This window comes from Anabrus simplex, chromosome X (assembly GCF_040414725.1).
Source record: "Anabrus simplex isolate iqAnaSimp1 chromosome X, ASM4041472v1, whole genome shotgun sequence".
NCBI lineage: Eukaryota > Metazoa > Arthropoda > Insecta > Orthoptera > Tettigoniidae > Anabrus > Anabrus simplex.
In genome coordinates, this window is record NC_090279.1 from 159788368 (window position 1) to 159813217 (window position 24850).

At 38.1% G+C, this 24850-nt stretch overlaps 1 protein-coding gene across 1 annotated transcript in view; it reads left to right on the forward strand.

Moving 5' to 3' along the window:
- The window catches only part of Br140 (bromodomain-containing protein 140), a 203612-nt gene that overhangs the window by 69516 nt on the left and 109246 nt on the right, over positions 1-24850 (forward strand). The window contains exons 11-12 of the mRNA XM_068230481.1: positions 8616-8925; positions 11069-11290. Of these exons, the coding sequence (XP_068086582.1) occupies positions 8616-8925; positions 11069-11290 (532 nt within the window). The remainder of the gene's footprint in view (positions 1-8615; positions 8926-11068; positions 11291-24850) is intronic.

The window sequence follows — 24850 nt, forward strand, 5'->3', positions numbered from 1 at the left end:
TAGCAAGACCAGAACAAATGTTGTCCCTTACATTAAAAAACAAAGTCATGGGAGGTCTTGGGATTGCCTATTACTGTTTAGGTCCTAATGTAAGACTGGGAATTTTACGTTTTCGTGTTAAAATACCAAATACCACAGTCGTTATATTTGCGCACATTATATTTAAATGGTTTGTATCATTTCCAACTCGTACTGACGTTCAGCGAGCGCGCTTTCCAGATGACCTCAAGGTCAAGAATAACCATCATTTCTGAAGTTTTGTTGATATTTCTTTTATCTTTCCAATTTGATTGGATTAGTAACTGGCAGAATTGAATATAATGCATTTGGGAACTTTTGAGAATCGATACTTACATTCAAAACCATGTTTTCAAGTTCAGCATAACCTTTTAAATTACGCGGTACAATATTTCCAGAAACTGCCTACGAATAGTATACCGGAGACCAATTTACGATGAAAGATTAAGAAAAGAAGGGATTTTTTATTATATGAGAGAATTAAAAACTAATTGTGGTCGATTGTCCTTTGGCTTGGCATTATTAGATTTTTTGAAGAGTTTTTCTGAACTGAAATAAATTTTCGCGGGAAACTGACGAAGATTCCCCTGTAAAATTGAATATAAAGTATCGACATTTTGAATCGCGTACCGGGAATTAATGCGGTTTCGCGGTCTAACATGCCTCCCTCTCATCCAGAGGGCCCAGGTTCGATTCCGACCAGGTCAGGCAGTTTTATCTGGATATAAGTCTGGTTCCAGGTCCTCTCAGCCTATGTGATTACCTTTAATTGAGAAGCTATCTAATGGTGAGATGGCGACCCCGATCTAGAGATCCAGGAATATCGGCCAAGAGGATTCGCCACACTGACCATGTGTCACCTCGTAATCTGCAAGTTTTCAGGCTGAGCAGCGATCGCTTGGCAGGCAAAGTCCCATTGGGGCTGTAGTTTGGTTTAGGTGTTTTTGTAAGATTATAATTATACATATTTCATTTTTGTGATGTTTAGCCAAATTGTTGATGGTTTTCATTCATTCCCAGATTTTCTGTCTTCCCGTGTTGTACGTTTTATTTTCATGGTCCCTCGAAAAATGGAGAATCGAGGTTCCACGGTACTTACTCTCATCTTTAGAAATGGTAGAGATCATTTTCACTGTACCTGCGGATACACAACGTAAAATGCTCTCACAATGGAAAAAATTGTATTTAGTGTTTCCATATCCCTGTTGGGTAGTTTGTATTTGTAAATTCAACAGTATGTTTTCTCGCTTAACACGTTATTGTTCCTTGTTATGACCTGCAGAAATGCCCTAACGATGTTTAATTGTACATTAGAAATCCATTATAGCAAGTACGGCATATAACAAGAGCCCCATTATAATGTCAGTTTTTGTCTGTCCCTTCAAAATTCCTATATTAAACTGTGTATTATCCTATCACTGATGCATCCGTTATTACGAGCGATTAAGTGTGCACGATTGTTTTTGGTACCAATATTTATGTGCACAGCCATTATATACTGTTCAAAAAAATTAGGGGAATATGTTTTGTAACATCTGGTATATGAACGTTAATTTGGTAGATGGGGTTCCAATGGTCGTACAGCATACCTTGAGACCTTAGCTACTCAGCGTTTGTCAAATCGAAGTTATACTCCACCTGTAGGTGTAGCCATTAACCTCGTTAAGATGTCCATGTGTCCTTGTGAGGTACACAGACTACTGCGGTCATTTGAGCACAACTACTTGTAGTCAACAACTCTACTGTAATTCCAGGTACCTGATTCCCATTCAACAATGTTCGAAGATTAATTTTTTGATATTTTAATTAATCCAGCACATCCCATGAGACATCTTAACGAGGTTCAAGTCGCAAGGGCCTTCGTTTTGATCCAGGAAGGATGGACTTTTCGTCATGTTGCTGTGGATCTCAATGTCTCTCCATCAGTTATTCACTGCTTGTGGAATCGCTACAGTGACACATGCCAGTTCACATGGAGGGATGGACCCAGTCGTGGACATATGACAACCCCACAGGATGACCGATATCTGACCATCTGTGCGTTGTGCGTCATTCAGCAACTGCCAGAGAACTGCAACAAGACCTCACAAGGGTCAGTGGAGTCATGGTGTCTGACCAGACATTAAGGAACAGGTTAAGAGAAGTGTTCTTACGATCCAGACGCCCTGTTCAAGTTCCCCATTTAACGCAGCAACATCGCGCAGCTCGCCTTCTATTCGTCCGTCCCACGTCAACTGGCAACTTCGCCAGTGGAGACCTGTCTTGTTCACAGATGAGTCCAGTTTACCCCTGACAATTGTGATGGACATCAACATGTATGGAGATGCCGTGGTGAGCAGAACATGCCAAATGTTGTCCAGGAAGGCGACCGATTCGGACAAGGTTCTGTGATGGTGTGGGGTGGCATCAGTATTGATGGCCGTACGGATCTTGTCGCCGTATGTGGTAATCTTACCGCTGCGGGGTGCGTCGAGCAGATGCTGCTACAGCATGTGTTGGTTGCTGCATACGGTGTTGGCCCTGAATTCGTACTCGTGCACAACAATGCTAGGGCTTATGTAGCACGCATCATCAGAGCTGTCTTGGAAGAACTGGACATTCAAGAGATGGAATGGCCAGCAGTGAGTCCCAACCTTAATCCCATCGGGCATGTGTGGGATAGGCTTGACAAAAGTGTTCGTGGGCATCCTGTTCCACCACAGACTCTCCAAGACCTCGAACAGGCTCTCATTGAAGAATGGGACCTGATACTGCAACGTGACCTCCGTCGACTTATACGGAGCATGCCACGTAGGTGCCAAGCTGTGATAAATGTTCGTGGAGGACATACACCATACTGAAGCTCTCCAGCTGTGATAAAAATCCACCCTGGAGGATTGTTATCACTTTGTTTTTGCCCCTATTTGGACATTTCCGTTTGTGTTCTGAAAATGAATGCGAACCCATCGATGTTCTTTTGTATACTTCAGCGGTAAAGAATGTTTTAGTTGGTAATATACCTGGGTGTATCATTGTTTTCAGAGGTTAGTTTATATTTTCTTGGGTCTAGTTAAATTTTGGAAAGGCTATTATCATGTAAGTTTACAGCGAGAATGTTATCATCTCTTTACTTGCGCTTTGAATATGTTTTCATTATACATATAGTACGGTTATGTTAGGTGACGCTGTTTGAATAAGAAACCTGATACTTTTGCCACAAAATGCAATCAGTTATCGAACCATATTGTTTTAGCAGAAAATGAAAAAAAGTCCACCTTTTCAATTTTGTATTGTATTGAAAAGGTGGACTTTTTAATTTTAATTTTCTGTTATTCTCAGTTCACTACGGACCTAAGATGGAATTCTTAACTCTAAACTGTATTGTTTTCTCGCTATGTATACTTGCGAGCTCTCTCGTCGACATTCAGAGGCGATGTCAGTTAGTAATACCCGTCGACTGCTGTCCTCTAAAAGAAAATTCAAAGTGAAAGAGGATAACACGTTTTTGTAATAAATGCGTAAATGACGTGGCTGATAGCAGTTGCTAATTCGTTAGAAATAAGAACTAAATGAATGATCACTTAATTTTAATGTTGTATATCGAAAATAAGTAAGTTTGTGATACACCATGATATGCCAGAGTACATCACTGATTTCAGAGAATAGTTTATGTTGTCTCACATGTGGTTAAATTTCGGAAATTGTCGCCATAAGACCTGTCTGTGTCGATGCAACATAAAGCCACTAGCAAAAAAAAAAAAATCGGAAAGGCTATTCCCATGTAAATTTGTAGCGAGGAGGTTATCATTTCTCTATGTGCGCTGAAATATGTCTTCATGATACGTATATAGTTAGATTAGGTGACGCTGTTTGAAGAAGAAAACTGGAACATTTGCCACAGAGACCTATGGAGTGTTATAATTTTTTCAGAATGAAATTAAACATACACTTCCACATAGGATCAGATTTCGAAAAATAACAAACGATTAATCGTAGTGTGGACATCATCCGTAAAAACATAAGTTTTGAACAAACTGATAGCTGTTTCTTACCGATTTTAATATGTGTGGGGTTTTCCCTGACTAACGAAAAATAAGATATAACGATAACCAGCCATAGCGAGTAAATTTTTCGCTGTTATGAATTCTCACTATAAAGGACTTCTACTGTATATTGAAAGATTCTCAAGTTGTACCTTAATTAAGATACAGCCCCAGCTTTTATCTGGTGTGAAAATGGGAAACCACAGAAAACCATCTTCAGAGCCAGCAATGAGATTCAAACCTCTAGCTCTCTAATGCAAGCTCAGAACGGCACGCCCCTAACCACACAGCCAACTCGCTTGGTATCTCGTATTTGTGAAATAACCTGCCTTTAATCTTATTCCTGAAAATAGAGAAAATTATCTTGATAATTATATGACATATATTTATGACATCTAATTCTTAGTTATACCACAGTCTATTATACCAGTCGCAAAGCTCTGATATTTTTCATCCGAGGCAACTACAGTGCTCTAAGCGGAGAGGTAGAGGAAATGCTGTACTTTCACTACAGCTGTACTGATTAAAATGCAGTCAACATATTATATTTCAAATAACATTATTATTATTAGTATTATTATTATTCAGCACATTATAAAAACAGTCACGACATCAACCACCATACCCAGTTAGTTAGCTACTGTGATGGCATAACAATACTTCCTTGTCCGGCTCCATGGCTAAATGGTAAGCGTGTTGGCCTTTGTTCACAGGGGTCCCGGGTTCGATTCCCAACAGCGTCTGAATTTTAACCTGGCACGGGGACTGGGTGTATGTGTCGTCTTCATCATTATTTCATCTTCATCACGACGCGCAGGTCTCCTACGTGTGTCAAATCAAAAGACCTGCATCTGGCGAGCCGAACTTGTCCTCGGACTCTCCTGACACTAAAAGCCATACGTCATTTCATTGCAATACTTCCTCGTCAACAATGCCTGGCTGTTGATACACTTTGTAATAAACTCTTGAATATGTCCATTATTACACCTCGTATGGTAAAAAAGTGTCAGATATAAATGACAGAATGAATGAAAATTATATTTTCTATTATTATTATTATTATTATTATTATTATTATGTGCTAATAGCGGGCTAAGTAGCAGCTCAGTTTTTAGAGCGTTGGACTTCTTAGCCCAACTTGGCAGGTTCGATCCTGTCTCAGTCCGGAATTGAAGGTGCTCAGATACATAGTTAGTGGGACGTAAAGCCAATAACATTAACATTATTATGTGCTAATAACTTATATTTCTGAATATATTTCAAAGCTCGTGAAATAATACAGCATCCCTGATCCGATATACAGTGAATACAAAGAAAGAGACAAAAAGGTCAGTCAGTTGGTCACTTGGTTTCTTGGCTTACGCTGCCTGAACCGTCAACGATAGACCCCAAGTGTAAGCGTACGAATTGTAGAACATAGAAACCTCTACAGAAAAATCAACGATAGTATATACCTATTTCCAACTGGTTGCCCTCTAGAAGAGATTTTATGTTATAGTCCGCAGTAAAAAAAAACAACTTAAAATTAAATAAATATTTCGATATTTTCCACAAACTCCTCATCAAAATAAATTGTTTGTCCTCCTCCACTACTTTATAAGGATTACAATAAACTTGTCGGGACATTATTTGCATGAACGGTTCAGAAGTTATGACCATTTTAGACTGTAGTGAAATTAATGGAGAAATGATCAAGGCAATGGGCATTTCTGGAAAACATTGGGTCTACAGACTCTTTCGTAAGATCTGGAAAGAAGGGGACATACCAGTCGTTTAGAAAACAGGCATCATAATTCCAGTCTTCAAGAAAGGAGACAGAAAGAAATGTTCCAACTATAGAGGCATCACTTGTAACATCTCAACTTGGTAAACTTTATGAAAGAATTATAGAGCGTAAAATCAGACCCCTTATTGAAGAGAACCTCTTCGAAGAACAGTATGGATTCAGGAAGGGGAGATCAACAACTGATTTAATCTTTACAGTCCGTCAGTTAATGGAAAAATACTATGAACACAACCAAGATTTGTGGTTAGCTTTTCTGGATATCAAGAAAGCATTTGATGCAGTGAATAGAGAGAAGGTGTGGGAAGCACTGAAGAAAATTGGAATACAGGATGACATGATACACCGGATCAAGAATTTGTATGAAGATACCCGAAATAAAGTCAAAACATCTGTAGGAATGACTGAAACCTTTGATAAAAATCTGGGTTAAGACAGGGTGGTGTTCTGTCTCCTCTTCTTTTCATCACTGTAATGAACAAGATTCAGAGAAAAGTTCACCAAACCATTCGAGGTAAGAAAATTAAATTTACATTGTTTGCGGATAATATATGCTTGTGGGGAGACTCTAAAGAAGATCTTCAAGGACAAATAAACTCCTGGGCAGAATCTGCTAAAGAATATGGACTCATCTTCAGCCAAGAGAAAAGTGAGGTTATGGTCATGAAGAGATACGGGTAACCAATGGGACACATTGAAATGGAGGGGAAACAGCTACAGATGAACCATCAATTCAAATATCTTGGAAGTGTTATCTCTGATACTGGTTCTATAGATAAGGAAATTTCCCACAGAATTCAGGCAGGTAGCAACTTCTACAAAATAGTTAAAGGCATAATATGGAACAACAAAATACCAACAAAATGTAAGAGAGTCATATATGAAACTTATTACGTACCAATCCTGACCTATGGTTGCGAAACATGGACCATGAGAAACAAAGATGTTAGTAGAATCCAGGCAGCAGAAATGAAATTTGTCCGTAGCATGATCGGCAAAACACGGTGGGACAGAGTCCGTAATGAGGAAATCCGCAAGCAGACTCAAGTTGTAAGACTGCAGGACAAAATAACAGTGCAGCGACTGAGATGGTATGGACATATGCGACGCATGTGTGATAACAGATTACAAAAAAAAAAAATGTACGATCTAAAACTTGAAGACAAAAGACCAAGAGGGCGACCAAAACTCAGGTACAAGGACATGGTGAAGATTGACATTCAACAGAGAGGACATACTTTGGAAAGCATTGAAGAAGGAGAGAGGTTCAGGGACCGCAACTGGTGGAGGAGCCTCGTTTGCCGACCCATCGCGTAAGATGGAACGACGTGGGATATGTATGTATGTATGTAGTGGTAGTACCATTCCCTACCTCGCCACTAGAGGTGCTAGTGTCACTCCAGCTGTCAAATGGATGAACCTTCCTCTTATGAGAGCTTCGCGACTAGGTTACTAGACTGTGGTTATACGTAAAATCTGCTCTTCATCTTAATAAACATACAAATCAAGTTGAACTGCATGTGACTTGAATTGCTATTTGCTTTACGTCGCACCGACACAGATATGTCTTGTGGCGACGATGGGATACAAAAGGCCTAGGAAGTGGAAAGAAGCGGCCGTGGCCTTAAATAAGGTACAGCCCTGGCATTTGCCTGGTGTGAAAATGGGAAACCACGGAAAACCATCTTCAGGGCTGCCGACAGTGGGGCTCGAACCCACTATCTCCCGATTACTGGATACTGGCCGCACTTAAGTGACTGCAGCTATCGAGCTCGGTGTGACTTGAATTAATACATATTTGTTCTTTTCCATTGTGTTTATCCTACCTTTCCCTGTACTTATTATAGCCCCTCTGATAGAAGCACTTGGGTCTTCCTTCATTATGTTGACCTTGAGTTTATACTATGAATCATGTAGAGAATGCTACTAAACATGTTGCAAAGGTTACAAGGTTATGAAATGTATAATTATGGGAATCTCTAATAGGCAACTTCATTTTTCGTTTAATGCTAGTATCATGTATACTTGCTTATTCCATGCATATTTAGGAGGAAAAATACTTGGGTGCACGCATTATTTGAAATAAGTTGGTACCGGTCTGCCTCAAACAATTGATCCCTTTATACTATAGCGTTTTCTAGCCTTGGTCAGTATAGCATCAGTAGCACGTTAGAAGTGAAATGTGAACCATGGATTAAGTGTGGATACAAATTCTCGTAATAGCTCGTTCATGGTTAAAGATAAGCTTAGGATTATTGAAGATGCAGAGAATGTTGGAAACCGTGCACCTGATGAAGGTATGATGTCAGAGAACAATGTACTTGCAACTGGCAAAACACAAAATGCGACTTTAAAAAACAAGTAGTAATTGCCGGGTATTACACTCAGAACGTTCCTGTACAGCTAATACCAGACAGCTCACTCATTACAGCAGCACAAAGGTGTAACTAGCTGATTACAAATATCAGGGGAAGGTAAGCAAACCGCATCTCAGTTCTGATCAGCGAGTTGCCTTGCCAACAGCATGTGAGGATAATGATGCATTTCTTGAAACAAATGTATATTTTATTTTATTCAGTTATGTGGAATACATCATTATGTAGGAATGAACTCTTTTAAAACACACTGATTAAAGCCTTTAAAAAAATTAACTCCTTTAATTAGAATGTGCAGATTATTTGCGTAAATACAGTATATCAGGTGTCATTTTTGGAAGGGAAGAAACATAACTTTATGTTGGGCTTAATGCGATAATTAGAGAAATCATTATCATTGTGTTATGTTAACTACAGCAAGGAGCTTTGCCTACGGATGGAGCTATGTCCTCGTGAGTGGCTCATGCTGAGGCTGCTGGAAATGATCCAGTCCAAGGACGTGGGCGACATCTTTTCGGAGCCTGTGGATCCTTCAGAAGTTCCCAACTACTTGAATATCGTATCGCAGCCTATGGACCTGAGCACAATGCGCACCAAGGTAGAGGACTTCCAGTACCAGAGTTTGGATGCTCTAGAAGCAGACTTCTCTCTCATGATCTCAAACTGCATGGCGTTCAACTCCCGTGACACCATCTTTTACCGGGCTGCCATCAAGATGAGAGACCAGGTAAGCAGACAGTATTCCTTCTTGTAGTATTTGAATCAAGGTTGTATCCTCTCTCAAATCCATTTTAACATTTACAGTGGAACCTCGATTATCCTATCCTGGAAACTACGTTTTTTCGGATTATTTGTTCAAATTAAAGGGTTGATTTTCCGCCCCAGCGAGCCGGGTGCGGGTGTATACGAGCCTCTTCCAGTTCGTCCTGTCCATCCACAGCTGATATTCTACCTTTTGCTACCAAGTTACATCACGTTTGGCAAGGTCTTTGAAAATTTGCTTTTCCCAGCTATCACGAGGCCTCCCTCGGGGCCTCTTACCAACAACATTCCTTTCATAATATGCTCTTGGGGTCCTAATTGGAGTCGTCCTCCTCAAATGTCCATAAAATCGTAATCTGCTTAATTCTAAGGTTCCCAACAGGCTCCTCTCCAATCCAAGTTGTTGCCGAATACTTTAATTCCTTATTTTGTCTCTCCTTGTCTTTTGGTGACATTACCGAAGGAACTTCATTTCAGTGGCCTGTAGGCGACTTTGTGCAGATCTAGTCGACGATGCTGCTTCCAGTCCTTATGTTAGAATTGGTACAAGATATGTTTTGTACAGCGTGAGCTTGCAAGCTTGAGGAAAGTAATTGACGGAGTGGTAGAATTTTGATGCAGCTTGTATTCTGTTGCCTCCTTCTTGGTTTATGGTATTGTCAGAAGAAACAAAGCTTCCTAAGTATTTGAAGTTATTGATAATGTCTACTTCTTCATTTTGCACTCGCAGGTGGACTCATCACTAAACCGACAGTTTTAGTTCGGCTGATGATCATTCCCATTCTTTCATATTCTTCTTGCCAAAGATGTAGTTTAGCTTGAACTTCTGCTTCTGTCTCACCCCATAGCATAACATCATCAGCAAATAAAAGTGCATTTGTTGTCTGATCCTTCATTTTCACTGCTTTTATAACCTCATCCATTATAGTAATGAAGGGAAGTGGTGATAGACAACTTCCTTGTAGGACTCCGCTCTTGCTTTCAAAACAGTTTGACCTGCCTCCTTGAATTTGCACACAGCTTTTTGTCTCGCGATATCGTTTTACTCAAACTATAATCTCATCTAGCACTTCTTTACGTCTCAGACATTCCCATATGTGCTTACGTTGGGACATGATCATATGCCTTCTCAATGCCCAAGAATACAACTATAACCGTTCTATTCTTATCCCAGTATTTTTCAAAGTCCAGTAACGGACCATTTATATTGGTATTAAGAGCATTCTTGTTGAGAAAATGAGGTCTAACGTTGATCTGTTCGCTCTAAATTCATGTTGTTCTTCCTCAAGTTTAGGTTCAACAAATTTTCTGATTTTTCTCTCCAGGATGGTCTCATATATTTTTAACCCATGAGATAAAAGGGTTATGCCTCTATAGTTGTTACACTTCTTTTGGTAAAGTTCTTGGTTGTTATTTTCTAATGACAGATTTTGGATTCATTCCATTAATCTTCTGGTGTACTAGTACAGTTTCGACTGGTTGTTCTGTTGTTAACAGATGGGGTCTAATTTTGGGAATATCAAGAGATTATCTTTGTCCATTGAAAATCTCCCTTCTTTATATATTGTCCTGTAACTGCTATATTTATTCAATGAAGATGTACCACAAGACACTGGTAAGCAGTATTAAGGGAAATGTTTGTTACTGCATCTTTTCTTTCCTTTGCCACTGGTTATGGTTGGATAAGACAGTGGTGTCCTGTCTGAATTCTGATCATGTTTTGAGTTTGACAAGTCTCTTGAGAGTTTCAAAGTTTGTTAGTGTTGTATGAAGTGTGCTGGTCTGCAACAAACAACATTGGAGTGGGGCAATAAGGGGTAACTGCATTAACTCTCTTGGATCTCGGAAAAGCCTTTGATTGTGTTGTCACAAGTATTCTGACAGTGAAATTGTGCTCTCTCACCACCATTACCTCACAAGCGATTTCTCTTAATGACTTTCTGTTGAACCTAAGACACCTGAAAGGTCTGTGCTAGGACCTATGTAATTGTTTTTATTTATGATAGTATAAAAGTGGTGAAGGGTTAACTGATTGAAACAGATCTTTAGACCCTTTACTTCAATTGTAATTCTTTTTTATTTTCATGCCGTTTTTGTTTCCAACACAGGGTGGGGCACTCATTCGCCAGGCACGCAGAGACATGGAGGCAACAGGTTTCGATCCCGAGACTGGCCTGTTGTTGAGCGACACACCATCGAATTCGGCAGATGTCGCTTCCCCTCCACCTGCTCCTGCTGCGTCGAGCCAGGAGAAAACCCCAATAGCAGATGATGGCTTGGCTGGCGAGATCGACCGCCAGCTGGCCGATGTGACAAGCAAGTTAGATACGGTGGTGAGTATACCTTTGTGCCCTCTTCCATTCTTATTCTTAATAGTTTTTCTGCTGCACTTCTTGTAAAAGATATTTGCCTCTCTAGTACTCTCTCTTATCAACTGATTTTTAAGTGAAGTTTCTCTTTTCTAATCATATTTTGAATCCCATTGAAATCAAAGAATGTTGAATCTTACGGCTCACTCAGTTTCTTCACATGTGAGGAATATACAGACATAGAACTTCTAAGATCAGAATAATTTAAGGTTCATGTTGGACTAATGAAGTTTGTAAAACTGATGATATTATTATTATTATTATGATTATGATTATTATTATTATATAATTGAGAATACTGCCGGGAAATACGACTCAGTTGTATATATATTATGTCGCTTTAAAGTCAACTTCTAAATCTCTCGCTTTTAACCCATTCAATGCCAAATCCATATATATATATATGTTATTGAAGGCCGTGCCTTCTCCGCCAACCCATAAGTATACAATTCGGTGCAGTATCTACTTCGCCGATCTCGCATACATGAACGGGATGTAGTGTCATGTTTGAATTTCCATGGAAATGGTCAAAGAAGTCTGTGCGTCAGATATACCACTCCATTTTGCGTGTTTAGAAAGCAATCTGATGTTATTTCAGCTTCATTGGAGTGAAACATCTTTCCCACTAATGTGCAGCCATCATGGTGTCTTGAACTGTACATTCATCTCGTGTTGGTGAAGAAATTTAATATTTCCTCATAAATAGTTGTTCCGGAGAGCTATATTGTGATTAGGAAGATGGAGAATATATAGGGGACGATATTGATCTGTAAGAAAGTGCCAGACAAAGTAGTAATGATAAATCTGATGCGGAATTCTCACCCTCTCCTTAGATAAGTCTCTTTTCCCAAATGTAAATGATTTTGATCAAGAATTATATATTTTAGTAATAGTATCACTGAACGGAGTAGCCATGTGCGTTAACATGGCTAAGGAGCCAAGCTCTGCATTTGTGAGGCGAGTGGGTTCGAACCCCACTGTCGGCTGTCCTGAGAATGGTTTTCTGTAGCTTCCCATTTTCACACCTAAGCAAATGCCAGGACAGTTCCCTTTCATAGGCCACAGCCGATTCCTTCTACTTCCTTACCTAGTGTCATTTACCATCATTCATTTCATATTCATTATTTTCTCAACTGAGGTTGGCATAAGGAAGGGCATCCGGCCGTAGAAACCTGCTGTAAAATATCATCTCACCTAATCTCCGACCCCGTATCGGGCACTGGGGCTAAAGGGTCGACATCTCCATTTGCCCGGGTGTGTTGTACAAACCCCCTCGATTTTTGTCTGTTCATGAACCGCTATTCTCTCATAATCTTCTCGCAATCTTGTCCTCTCTCCTCGACATCTTTCTTCACCAGATTGGTCCATTTTCCTCTAGGTCTGCCCAATGGTCTTTTTCCTTTTACTTCTCTTTCAAACTCTCTTCTTGCAGTCCTGCTTGCACTCACCCTTCTTAGAAGGACAAACCACTTCAGCCTTGCTTTCTGGATCCTCTGTTGTAGGCACTCGCCTATTCCCATCTCCTCTCGGACTTTTTCATTCCTGAACTTTTCCTTCCTGGTTTTCTGTATCATAGTGTGTAGGAACTTCATTTCTGCAACTACCTGGCGAGTTGGCCGTGCGGGTAGAGGCGCGTGGCTCTGAGCTTGCATCCGAGATATAGTGGGTTCGAATCCCACTGTCGGCAGCCCTGAAGACAGTTTTCCGTGGTTTTGCATTTTCACACCAGGCAAATGCTGGGGCTGTACCTTAATTAAGGCCACGGCTGCTTTCTTCCAACTCCTGGCAATCCCATCGTCGCCATAAGAGCTATCTGTGTCGGTGCGACGTAAAGCCCCTAGCAAAAAAAAAAATCTGCACTTGGAGTTTTGAGTTGTCTTGTTAACATGGTAGTTTCCAAGGATGGATGTACACAGTAGCTTGATAATTCAAAATCGGTTCATTCAAAACCCCGCTTAATTCAAAGCAGCTCTCATTCCTGGAAACATGAGGTACAGTTGCATGTTTTTTAAAATTGTTTAATTCAAAATATGGATAATTCATCATTCGAAGAGCAATGTCAGTCCTATTACTGAAATTTGAACTTTTTATTCAAAACTGCCTTTACATTATTTAAAAAATAGTATCTTACAGAATAATCTAAATTCAAAATTTCTCCGCATTACGATAGAACACATCTTCCGGAACATGCAGGGGTAGCTTTCGGCACTTTCACTCACTTTGGTGTGTTTACAGTGTGCTTCTTAGTTGCTAAGTTTGAGTTTGTGTATACGACAGTGTCCCGTAGACATTTACAGAGTTACTAATATTCCTTGAAGTATCTTATATTTTTGGGAAAAGGCTCCAAGACTGCTGCTAGTAATGCATAGTAAATATCATTTTCCAGATTTTTAATACATTCAAGTCACAATAAATGACCACGTTGTTGACTGTGGAATCAGATTAATTTGCCCACCTTTCTTTTGCATCACAGACCGTGCACAGTTGGAAGAACCTTTCACTTTCTTCTATGCTCTCTCCACTCAAGTAGCTTTCACTGTTCCTGTCACTACCCTCGCACTTGGATTCATTTTCAGAAAAATCTTTACTGCTTCACTCGCTATCTAAAACACTGTCTTCAAGTGCTTTCAAGCTCTCATCGTCATTACCGCTTGCATGATGAATACTGAATAGCAATGGAAATAAACTATTGACATGATATGGGCTTATGTCATGTCAAGAAAACAAGGTGAAGCTCTTTACGTTTCCCAGAGAACTTTGCTCCGCGTCTTCAACAGAAAATCTTGACTGTTAACAGGGAAGTCTTCACTTTACAAAGGAAATTTAACACGTCGTCCTGTTGAGTACATACATATCTCCATGTTTAGATGGAGTAATATTGGTCATACATGTTTCAACTCATTAGAGCCATCTTCTATAATTATTCCATCATGTCTCACTTTTTTTTTTTCATTATTTTCTTCATTGTACAGTGGAACCTCGATTCTCCGTTTTTGGAGGGACCACGGAAAAAAAAAGTACAACACGGAAAATACGGGAACGAATGAACCATCAACAATTTGGCTAAACATCACAAAAATGAAATATGTATACTTATAATCTTAAACGCCCCTAAACCAAATCAGACTACAGCCCCAATGAGCCTTCCGCCTACCAAGCGACCGCCCTTGGTCCGAAGGCCTGCAGATTACGAGGTGACACATGGTCAGTGTGACGAATCCTCTCGGGCGTTATTCCTGGCTCTCCAGACCGGGGTCGCCATATCACCATTAATATCTCCTCAATTAAAGGTAATCATAGAATGACTGAATCTGGAACCAGCTCTCATATCCAGGTAAAAATGCCTGACCTGGCCAGTAATCAAATCCGGGCCCTCCGGCGGGTAAGAGGCAAGCAAGTTAGACCGCGGGGCTAGCTTCAAACGTTTATTACCGGTATGCGACTTAAAAAATCTTGAATCTTTACATTCAGTTTTACTGGGGAAACTTCGTCAGTTTCCCCTGAAAACTTCGTCATATTCCTTTGAAAACTTCTTTCAGTTCAGCAACTTTGATCAGCCACCCGTAACAGCAAGCCAAACAACAATCGACCACAAGTAGTTTTCATTCTCTAATCTAATAAAATAAAGCACATTAAATACAAAAGCGTCCAATATGATGGCAAAATCCTTTTGTTTTTAAATCTTCCAGTGTAATTTAGTCGCCGGTATACTGTTCCTACCCAGTTTATGGAAATCTTGTACCGCGTAAATTAGGCCTACATCGACTTTTAAAGGTTATGTTGAACTCGAGAATATGGTTTCGAAAGTATCAATCCTCAAGTTCTCAAATGCATGATATTTAGTTCTGCCCGTCACTAACCACATTCAAATTGGAAAGAGAAAAAATATCATTAACACTTCCGAAATTACGATTATTCGTGACCTTGAGCTCAGCTGGAAAGCCCACTCGCTGTACAAGTCGGTACGAGTGCGAAATTATACAAGTTTTTAAATGTAACGTGCGCAAATAAAACGACTGCGGCTTTTATAACATTTTATCACAAAAACATGAAGTTCCTGGTCTTGTATTAGGACGAAAATAGTAACAGGCAATCCCAAAATGTCCCATGGCTTTATGTATGTAAGGTGCAACATCTGTCCTGGTTTCACAATTAAGTACACTTCCTCTAAAGCATTACTTTGTCAATTTATATATTTTTCATCTAAACATTGTTATGTGGCTGAAGATGTTGATAATATACGAAACATGTACCACTTTTAACCATTAAATTGCCTTAAGCAATCATTGTATCAACTAGGTGGAAAATAAAAAAATACTTAATTGTGAATCTATTGAAGTGCGATACGGACCATGAAGCTGATTTTATGTAATCTGTCCTGGTCTCGATAACATAATCGTATACGATAATATTAAAAGACTAAATTTGTGTTACTTAAGAAGAAGCAGTCTCGATTCCTGCCTGAAAGCCCAGTGATTATACAGTGCCTTGAGGGAAATGCTGAAAACCTGTTTGGCAATACACTCAGAAAAAAAAAGAAAAAAATAAACATCTAACCCTGGACATAAGTAATGTAGACGTTTTGCAAGTACGAACATTTGACGAAACTCATTCCGTCTTCAAATAGAGCTGTTGAAATGCGCTCTGTCTCCTTCCAATTGTCGTGGGCACTATCTGCTTTATGATTTCCGAGGATTCTCTAAACAATACCACCCAAATGCGGTGTTAAGATGATGCAAGTTCATCGCCGATCGCTTTTCCAGTACAGTACTTCTTCAAATTACCGCAATGACGGGACGTCAAGATCCTTAAGTATGCCGTAGCTGTCCTTTCATAAGATACAGTTTCTTGAAAAAAGCGTGATCGAGGATTTAGCGTTGATGGTACCTAAATTTCTGGATGGTTGATCCGGGAAATCGTTTCTTCGAGGAACGGATAATGCAGGATTTTTACAACGTGATTTAATTAGGATGTTCATGGGACCACGAAATTTGAACAAACAATGCGGCAAAACGTAGTTTCCGGGAACGTATAATCAAGGTTCTACTGTATTTCAACATATTCTTTTAGCATCAATTATGTAAAATTTAACGTTTCATTCCTGAAGATGTCTCTAATGAGCTGAAACATGTATGACCAATATTACTCCATCTAAAGATGGAGATATGTATGTATCGAACAGGAGGACGTATTAAATTTCCTTTGTAAAGTGAAAACCGTCAATACGGAATGATTTTAATATCTTGTAATAAGTAGAGGAAGTCTTCTACAATAATGAGGATTTCAATTAAGAATATTTTACCATTGGTCAATTGTAATGGTATGCTCATTCGTCACCAGGTGGCTCGCTGTATCCTAGGACGTTCTTTAAATTTTAATGTGTCTTCTTTATGTCATATAACCCATGTCAACAATTTTAAGTGTGTTTTAAGGCAGATCTCATGTTGGTTGTTGTGAGCTCGCATCCAGGAGATAGTGGGTTCGAACCCCACTGTTGGCAGCCCTGAAGATGGTTTTCCGTGGTGAAATGAAATGCCATATGGCTTTTAGTGCCACGGATGTCCGAGGACATGTTCCGCTCGCCAGGTGCAGGTCTTTTGATTTGACACCCGTAGGCGACCTGCGCGTCATGATGAGGATGAAATGATGATGAAGATGACACATACACCCAGCCCCCTTGCCAGCGAAATTAACCAATTATGGTTTAAATTCCCGACCCTGTAGGGAATCGAACCCTGACCCCTGTGACCAAAGGCCAGCACGCTAACCATTTAGCCATGGAGCCGGACTTTTCCGTGGTTTCCCATTTTCACGCCTTAATTACGGCCATGGCCATGGCCGCTTCCCTCCCATTCCCAAGCCTTTTCTGTCCCATTGTCGCCATAAGACCTATCTGTGTCGGTGCGACGTAAAACAATTAGCTAGATTGTTGTTAAGATCTGTTTGATTTATTTAAGTACTGTGAACTGATGATGATTCCAAGGGAATTGAAACCGGTTTTCACTTAATAAATGTTATGTATTATATAAAGTGTTGAACGGTGGAACATCCCTCAATTGATTCCTATTATGCAAGTTAATCATCAGCACGGAAATGAAAATTACTAATTATGATGGTATGCTGGCACAGCGCTCCAAGCGGGAGCTGACAACAACATTAAGCTCCAAATGATGAGATGTTCTATCGCACCGTGCGTGTTTGAGAAGCATGAGACGGGACATCAGACAAATCAGAAAATAGAAATTAATAAAATAAAAGCAACAACAGACACCAGAACAGAGCTGAAGAATGGAAAAAATGCTTTTTTTATGTTTTCTTGACACGGCATAAGCCCAAAAGCCCATATCATGTCTACAAGTGCAGGCCGTGAAAGCATCAATGTTACAAGAATAAACTCTTGTTCGACGATCACAATGCCACACAGCATTGTTTACCCATAGTATGTGACTGTTGTTCCTAACAGTGTGTATTGTGACAGCTTATAGTGCAAAGAGAACCTATTATGCGAAGATAAGTGAGATATTGCATCATTGCAATTTGAACTCGTCATTCGGTTAGATGCACCAAAACACTGCACGCGACCACAGCTTCTCAAGTGATGCGAATGGGTTAAACGAATATTTACAGCCTATCTTTTACTTTAAATGGAAGATTTGTGGTAGGTTACTTGACATGAATCCTTCAAAACGAGTTATAAACTTCATGGCATCCATATTATAATAATGTCTTAGACAAGTGATGTTATATATTTTGGTCTGTATATTCCTCAAGGTCTGTCAGTACTTAGTATTTTTGGGGACTGCTCAGGGACTTTAAAATGTTGAGCCGCTGTTTTTGCACCTCTGTAGTCACCTACCCTGCAAACCTTCTTCCATACTTCTCTGTGTATAGAGCACTTTACAAACCATCTTTCCCTTGCACCTAACCTCAACTTCATGGTCCGCAGTTTTACCCCAAGCCAAGATGAAATTTACTTTGAAAAAGTTTATCATCTTTTTGGATTGAATATGTATATCTGTGGGATTGGAAGTGATTTTTTTTTTTCTTTTTAATATGACCTATTGATGGGTGTGAACGAGTACATGAATGACTTTTTTCAAGTGTATTCCAAGCTGCTGCTTTGTTTCATTTATTGCCTGTTATATTTCTGGTGGTTAATAAAATCAACATTTTTGTTGGCTTGGCTATAAAAACAAAAGGAACCCAGGTAAAATGAAACTGGTTTGGCAAAATTCAAATTAATACTGAACAGATTTAATAGGTGGGTAATTACAAATAAATATTTTTGAGGTATTAAGAGGGATGGTTCTTCAGTGCTCAAGACATTGTGTATCGACTAGGGGACCATAGCATTGCTTCCATTTACGTTATGCCATCTGCCTTGTCTGACCTCTGTTGGTGTGAGATAATCTGCATTATTTTTAGCATTTGAATTTGAAATTTTAGATATGGTATAGCACTGTTTACAAAAGGCTAGGGCCTGAGACATGCCAGTTACCTGAATAGTACGGAGGACTTTGCTCTAATGGTGATGGGGTGGCCATTGCTAATCGTGCATCCCACGTTGTGAATCTGTCTGGTCACTTTCTTCTAAGCCTTCATGTACGTTGTGTTAACTTGCTTTCTTCTTTGTTGTTTCTCATATTAACCACCTCTCCCTGTTTATTATTAATATTGCGTTAAATTAATTATTTATTTGTTTGTTTATTTATTTATTTATTTGTTTGTTTGTTTGTTTGTTTGTTTGTTTGTTTGTTTGTTTCTTTATTTATTTATTTATTTATTTATTTATTTATTTATTTATTTATTTATTTATTTATTTATTTATTTATTTATTTATTTATTTATTTATTTATTTATTTATTTATTTATTTATTTATTTATTTATTTATTTATTTATTTATTTATTTATTTATTTATTTATTTATTTATTTATTTATTTATTTATTTATTTATTTATTTATTTATTTATTTATTTATTTATTTATTTATTTATTTATTTATTTATTTATTTATTTATTTATTTATTTATTTATTTATTTATTTATTTATTTATTTATTTATTTATTTATTTATTTATTTATTTATTTATTTATTTATTTATTTATTTATTTATTTATTTATTTATTTATTTATTTATTTATTTATTTATTTATTTATTTATTTATTTATTTATTTATTTATTTATTTATTTATTTATTTATTTATTTATTTATTTATTTATTTATTTATTTATTTATTTATTTATTTATTTATTTATTTATTTATTTATTTATTTATTTATTTATTTATTTATTTATTTATTTATTTATTTATTTATTTATTTATTTATTTATTTATTTATTTATTTATTTATTTATTTATTTATTTATTTATTTATTTATTTATTTATTTATTTATTTATTTATTTATTTATTTATTTATTTATTTATTTATTTATTTATTTATTTATTTATTTATTTATTTATTTATTTATTTATTTATTTATTTATTTATTTATTTATTTATTTATTTATTTATTTATTTATTTATTTATTTATTTATTTATTTATTTATTTATTTATTTATTTATTTATTTATTTATTTATTTATTTATTTATTTATTTATTTATTTATTTATTTATTTATTTATTTATTTATTTATTTATTTATTTATTTATTTATTTATTTATTTATTTATTTATTTATTTATTTATTTTGTCCGTAAAAGGGATTCTTCTATAATTAAAATAGATGGTGACTGACTAATTTCTGCTACATAACATTTACAGAAATGATATCAATAATAATCTTAATGATCTTCTTCTCTTTCTTTACGCCGCTATTGGAGCATTTCATCAGTCATATACACTAAAGTCTAATGGTATTAAATAGAGTCAGCTTTTCAGCTTCTCCTTCCGCTCCCGAAACTTCTTTGTCCTCTCGGATGTGGCTGCCCTTTGGTTGTCCATAATGGTGAACTTCCTTCGTTCAAATGTTATTAGTTTGAATCGTAAGTGTTAATTCCTTAGAATCCTCTTCTCTTCTCAGCCTTCAATTTGGAGCATTGATGAATGTAATTCTTCTAAATCATTCATGATCTCTGTGAACCAAGTGTTCTTTGTTTTATTTTTCCAGAAGTAACTAAATAACTGCTTCACATTGCGAATCTGTGCCGTCACTTTCTTCTAAGCCTTCATGTACGTTGTGTTAACTTGCTTTCTTCTTTGTTTGTTCTCATATTAAATAAAATTATTTATATATTTTGTCCATAAAAGGGATAATCATATAAACAATTATAGAAGTAAATTCCTTAATGCTATGATTAATGTATTAATTAAGTACCAGTATTTGACCATTCTCATTATTGATACTTAATTTTGATTAAAACCATCTTATTCTTTTTTACTCAATATACTCCATCACATGTCATCTTCAGATAAGTTAAAAATTACCTAAATGTAATTCACAACGTCGTAGCAACATATTGATATTTTTCAGTATGTAATACTGCTTCCCTGATATGTGGTCGTGGGTACTTAGTCATTGTTTCACAGTTATGCTTATAATATGCTGTTACAAGATGAGAAAATGGACTAATTCGAGATGCTGTTGTAGTGAATGGAAAGGAACCAGGATTAAACTAGGGTTATCTGTAGGGGAATTAAGTAGGAGCATTTTCAGGGATGTGATTGCCGCAGCATCATCTTGGGAAGATCAGGCTTAAAGATGCTATAAGCTCAAACTCCAGTAGTCGTACGCAAGTGAGGCTGCAGTGTTGTGTTCACAGGGAAGTGCAGGCACATTTGTTTATCTGTATGTTAATGTTTTTTGAGGGTTGTCATCTTGGCTTGGGCAGCTGCAGCTTGTTCCCAACGACTCCCAGGCCTGAGGCGGGCGGGGCTGTGGGATGCGAACCAGGGCAGTGGCACAGAATACACTTTGCTGTAACGCCAACCTAACCTGTGTTTCTATCTTTTGTCTGTGCTGCCGCCCCTCGCTCGCCCCGGCCAGCCGCGCTGACTGCCGCAGGTGAGTGTCTTCTCCTTCCCTACGTTATCCTCTTCAGATAAGTACGGCACAGCACAGCACTGCACGGCAATCCCCTGCTTAACGCTAGTCTTGGTAAACGCTAGTCTTGGTAAGTGGACTTGGATCATAAGTTAGGAAGCTAGCATGTCCAGCCTCATCAAGTATCAGTGGTTCCCAAATTTTTTAGTATTCCTAATGACTAGAAAAAATATTATTAACAATGATTAGGTTTGAAATTTCAGCTTATTAGGTCAGTCGAGTACATATAGTATCTGCAGAAGAGATGTTAAGAGAAAAATGGCCAACCGGATCCACAACCTTCAGATTTTGTGTCAGTTCTCTCCTGACTGAGCTACGGTGGCCTACTTCGTTGGGAGGTATCTAAGCACTATCACCAGCACGTCTATTGCGCGCTAGTTGCCTGCCGTGAGCCATTGTACTTGAAATAGGCTTTGATCTTATTAGGTCATGTGCTGTGTGAGCTCGACACTGCCTAATAAGTCAAAGTCTCTTTTAAGTACAGTGAAGACTAATATTCAGTGCTCAGGTAAATTTACCCAGTGGAAAAAGCGAAGAAGAATTTTAAAGGAATTAGTATGAAAATAAATTCACGATGCAGCTGCTTAATGTGCAGGTAACAAACGAAAATTATTTAAGCCGGGCTAAGTGGCTCAGACGGTTGAGGCGCTGGCCTTCTGACCCCAACTTGGCAGGTTCGATCCTGGCTCAGCCCGGTGGTATTTGAAGCTGTTCAAATACGTCAGCCTCATGTTGGTAGATTTACTGGCACGTAAAAGAATTCCTGTTGGACTAAATTCCGGCACCTCAGCGTCTCCGGAAACCGTAAAAGTGGTTAGTAGGACGTAAAGCAAATAACATCATCAAAATTAATGTATGATCTGGGATCTCTCATATAATAATACACATTAACTCATAAAGATCTTTTCTGCAGGAAAACTGAGTGTTTCACAAAGTCCTTGCCCCACATTCTCAGAAAAAAATCCTGACTGGTTCTCATCTGAGGGTAGATCTATCCTCTCTGAATGTTTACTTTTCATACAGTTTATCTCTTTCGTACAGCATGAGCCCAAAAGAATACCATCTCTGTTATTCTGAGCCATAGAAACATTGATTAGAATGTTCTGTGTTTTGCAGCACTTAACCCTTGACTGTGTTGAATCCAATACAATCTTAAGGCATTTTATATCATCTTTGATCATAATTAAATACAGTGAGTTTCTCTTTGATAAAAGGATAGGTTGTTTTCAATAAAATTGCATTAAAAACTGTATCACATCTACTTTTTCTCCTTGGATCTTAATTCCTCCTGTTGTTCCAAGCTTATCACTGACTTCATCCTGTGCCCTTCGAATGTACCCATCGAACAGGACAGGTGATAATGAGCAGCTTGATTCTACCTGCTCCTTGGTATTCCCCACACCTCACCACTGCAACCTCAATCAATCAGTCAATACTGATCTGCATTTAGGGCAGTCACCCAGGTGGCAGATTCCCTATCTGTTGTTTTCCTAGCCTTTCCTTAAATGATTTCAAAGAAATTGAAAATTTATTGAACATCTCCTTTGGTAAGTTATTCTAATCCCTAACTCCCCTTCCTATAAACGAATGTTTGCCCCAATTTGTCCTCTTGAATTCCAGCTTTATCTTCATTTTCTACTAATGTCATTCCATGCCATCTCTCCGCTGACAGCTCCGAACATACCACTTAGTCGAGTAGCTTGTCTTCTTTCTCCCAATTCTTCCCAGCCCAAGCTCTGCAACATTTTTGTAACACTACTTTTTTGTCAGAAATCACCCAGAACAAATCGAGCTGCTTTTCTTGGGAATTTTTCCAGTTCTCGAATCAGGTAATCCTGGTGAGGGTCCCATACACTGGAACTATACTCTAGTTGGGGTCTTACCAGAGTTTTATATGTCCTCTCCTTCACATCTTTACTACAACCACTAAACACCCTCATAACCATGTGCAGAGATCTGTACCCTTTATTTACAATCCCATTTATGTGATTACCCCAATGAAGATTGTTCCTTATATTAACATCTAGATACTTACAATGATCCCCAAAAGGAACTTTCACCCCATCAATGCAGTAATTAAAACTGAAAGGATTTTTCCTATTTGTGAAACTCACAACCTGACTCTTAACCCCGTTTATCAACATACCATTGCCTGCTGTCCATCTCACAACATTATCGAGGTCACGTTGCAGTTGCTCACAATCTTGTAACTTATTTATTACTCTATACAGAATAACATCGTCCTCAAAAAGCCCTACCTCTGATTCCACTCCTTTACTCATATCATTTATATATATTAGAAAACATAAAGGTCCAATAATACTGCCTTGAGGAATTCCCCTATTAATTATTACAGGATCAGATGAAGCTTTGCCTACTCTAATTCTCTGAGATCTATTTTCTAGAAATATAGCAACCCCATTCAGTCACTCTTTTGTCTAATTCAATTGCACTCATCTTTGCCAGTAGTCTCTCATGATCCACCCTATCAAATGCGTTAGACAGGTCAGTCGCGATACAGTCCATTTGACCTCCAGAATCCAAGATATCTGCTATATCTTGCTGGAATCCTACAAGTTGAGCTTCAGTGGAATAGCCTTTCCTAAATCCGAACAGCCTTCTATCGAACCAGTTATTAATTTTGCAAACATGTTTAATATAATCAGAAAGAATGCCTTCCCAATGCCTTCGTTCCACTTTCGTGTCCTTGTACTACACGCCAGTTTCCCTCAGCATTGTAAATAGCACTCGCCAGTCAACCTTAACCTCATTGAACACTTTTCCTAGGTCAACAATGGCAGTGTATATATCCTGCCCTCTCCATAGTTTTTTTGCTAAAATCAGTTATAGTCCCAGGGTCACTTCCCGGCTGCCCATACCTCTTCTGAATCCATGGCATGTGGGTCAGCTTCACATGGCATCCTGGGTTTTAATTAATGATCCATCTAAAGTTACGCCTGGTTTCAATTTACTAGAAGCATTGACATCTTTAAATAGAATTAGGACAAACCACAGAAGATGCAAATTCTGGCTTCACAAATGCAGAAAAGCTGAAAACTCATACTGCAACTGTGACAATGTCCCCCAGACCATCCAACACTTTGCTACGGAGTGCCCAAGAAGAAGATTTAAAGGAGCTATTCAAGATATACACAGTGCCACCGATGAAGTTGTGAACTGGTTGAATACACTGGAATTTTAATTTACCTTATCACTATATAGCCTTTTTGTAATATTTAAATTTCCATCATCTTCATCATCTTCATTTCCCGTTTCCATCTTGGTTCGGGTTTTGAATCAAGGACCTCCATCGCTGCCTGTCTCTCAACCACTGTTCTCCTTTTTTAAGTACATCTTCTGGTTTTCCTCCCCTCTTCTCTATGCACTGCCACACTGAATCTGTCCACCTGTTTTGGGGCCTTCCTCATGGTCTCTTTCCTGTTAACTTCTCTGAAAAAGCTTTTTTTGGCA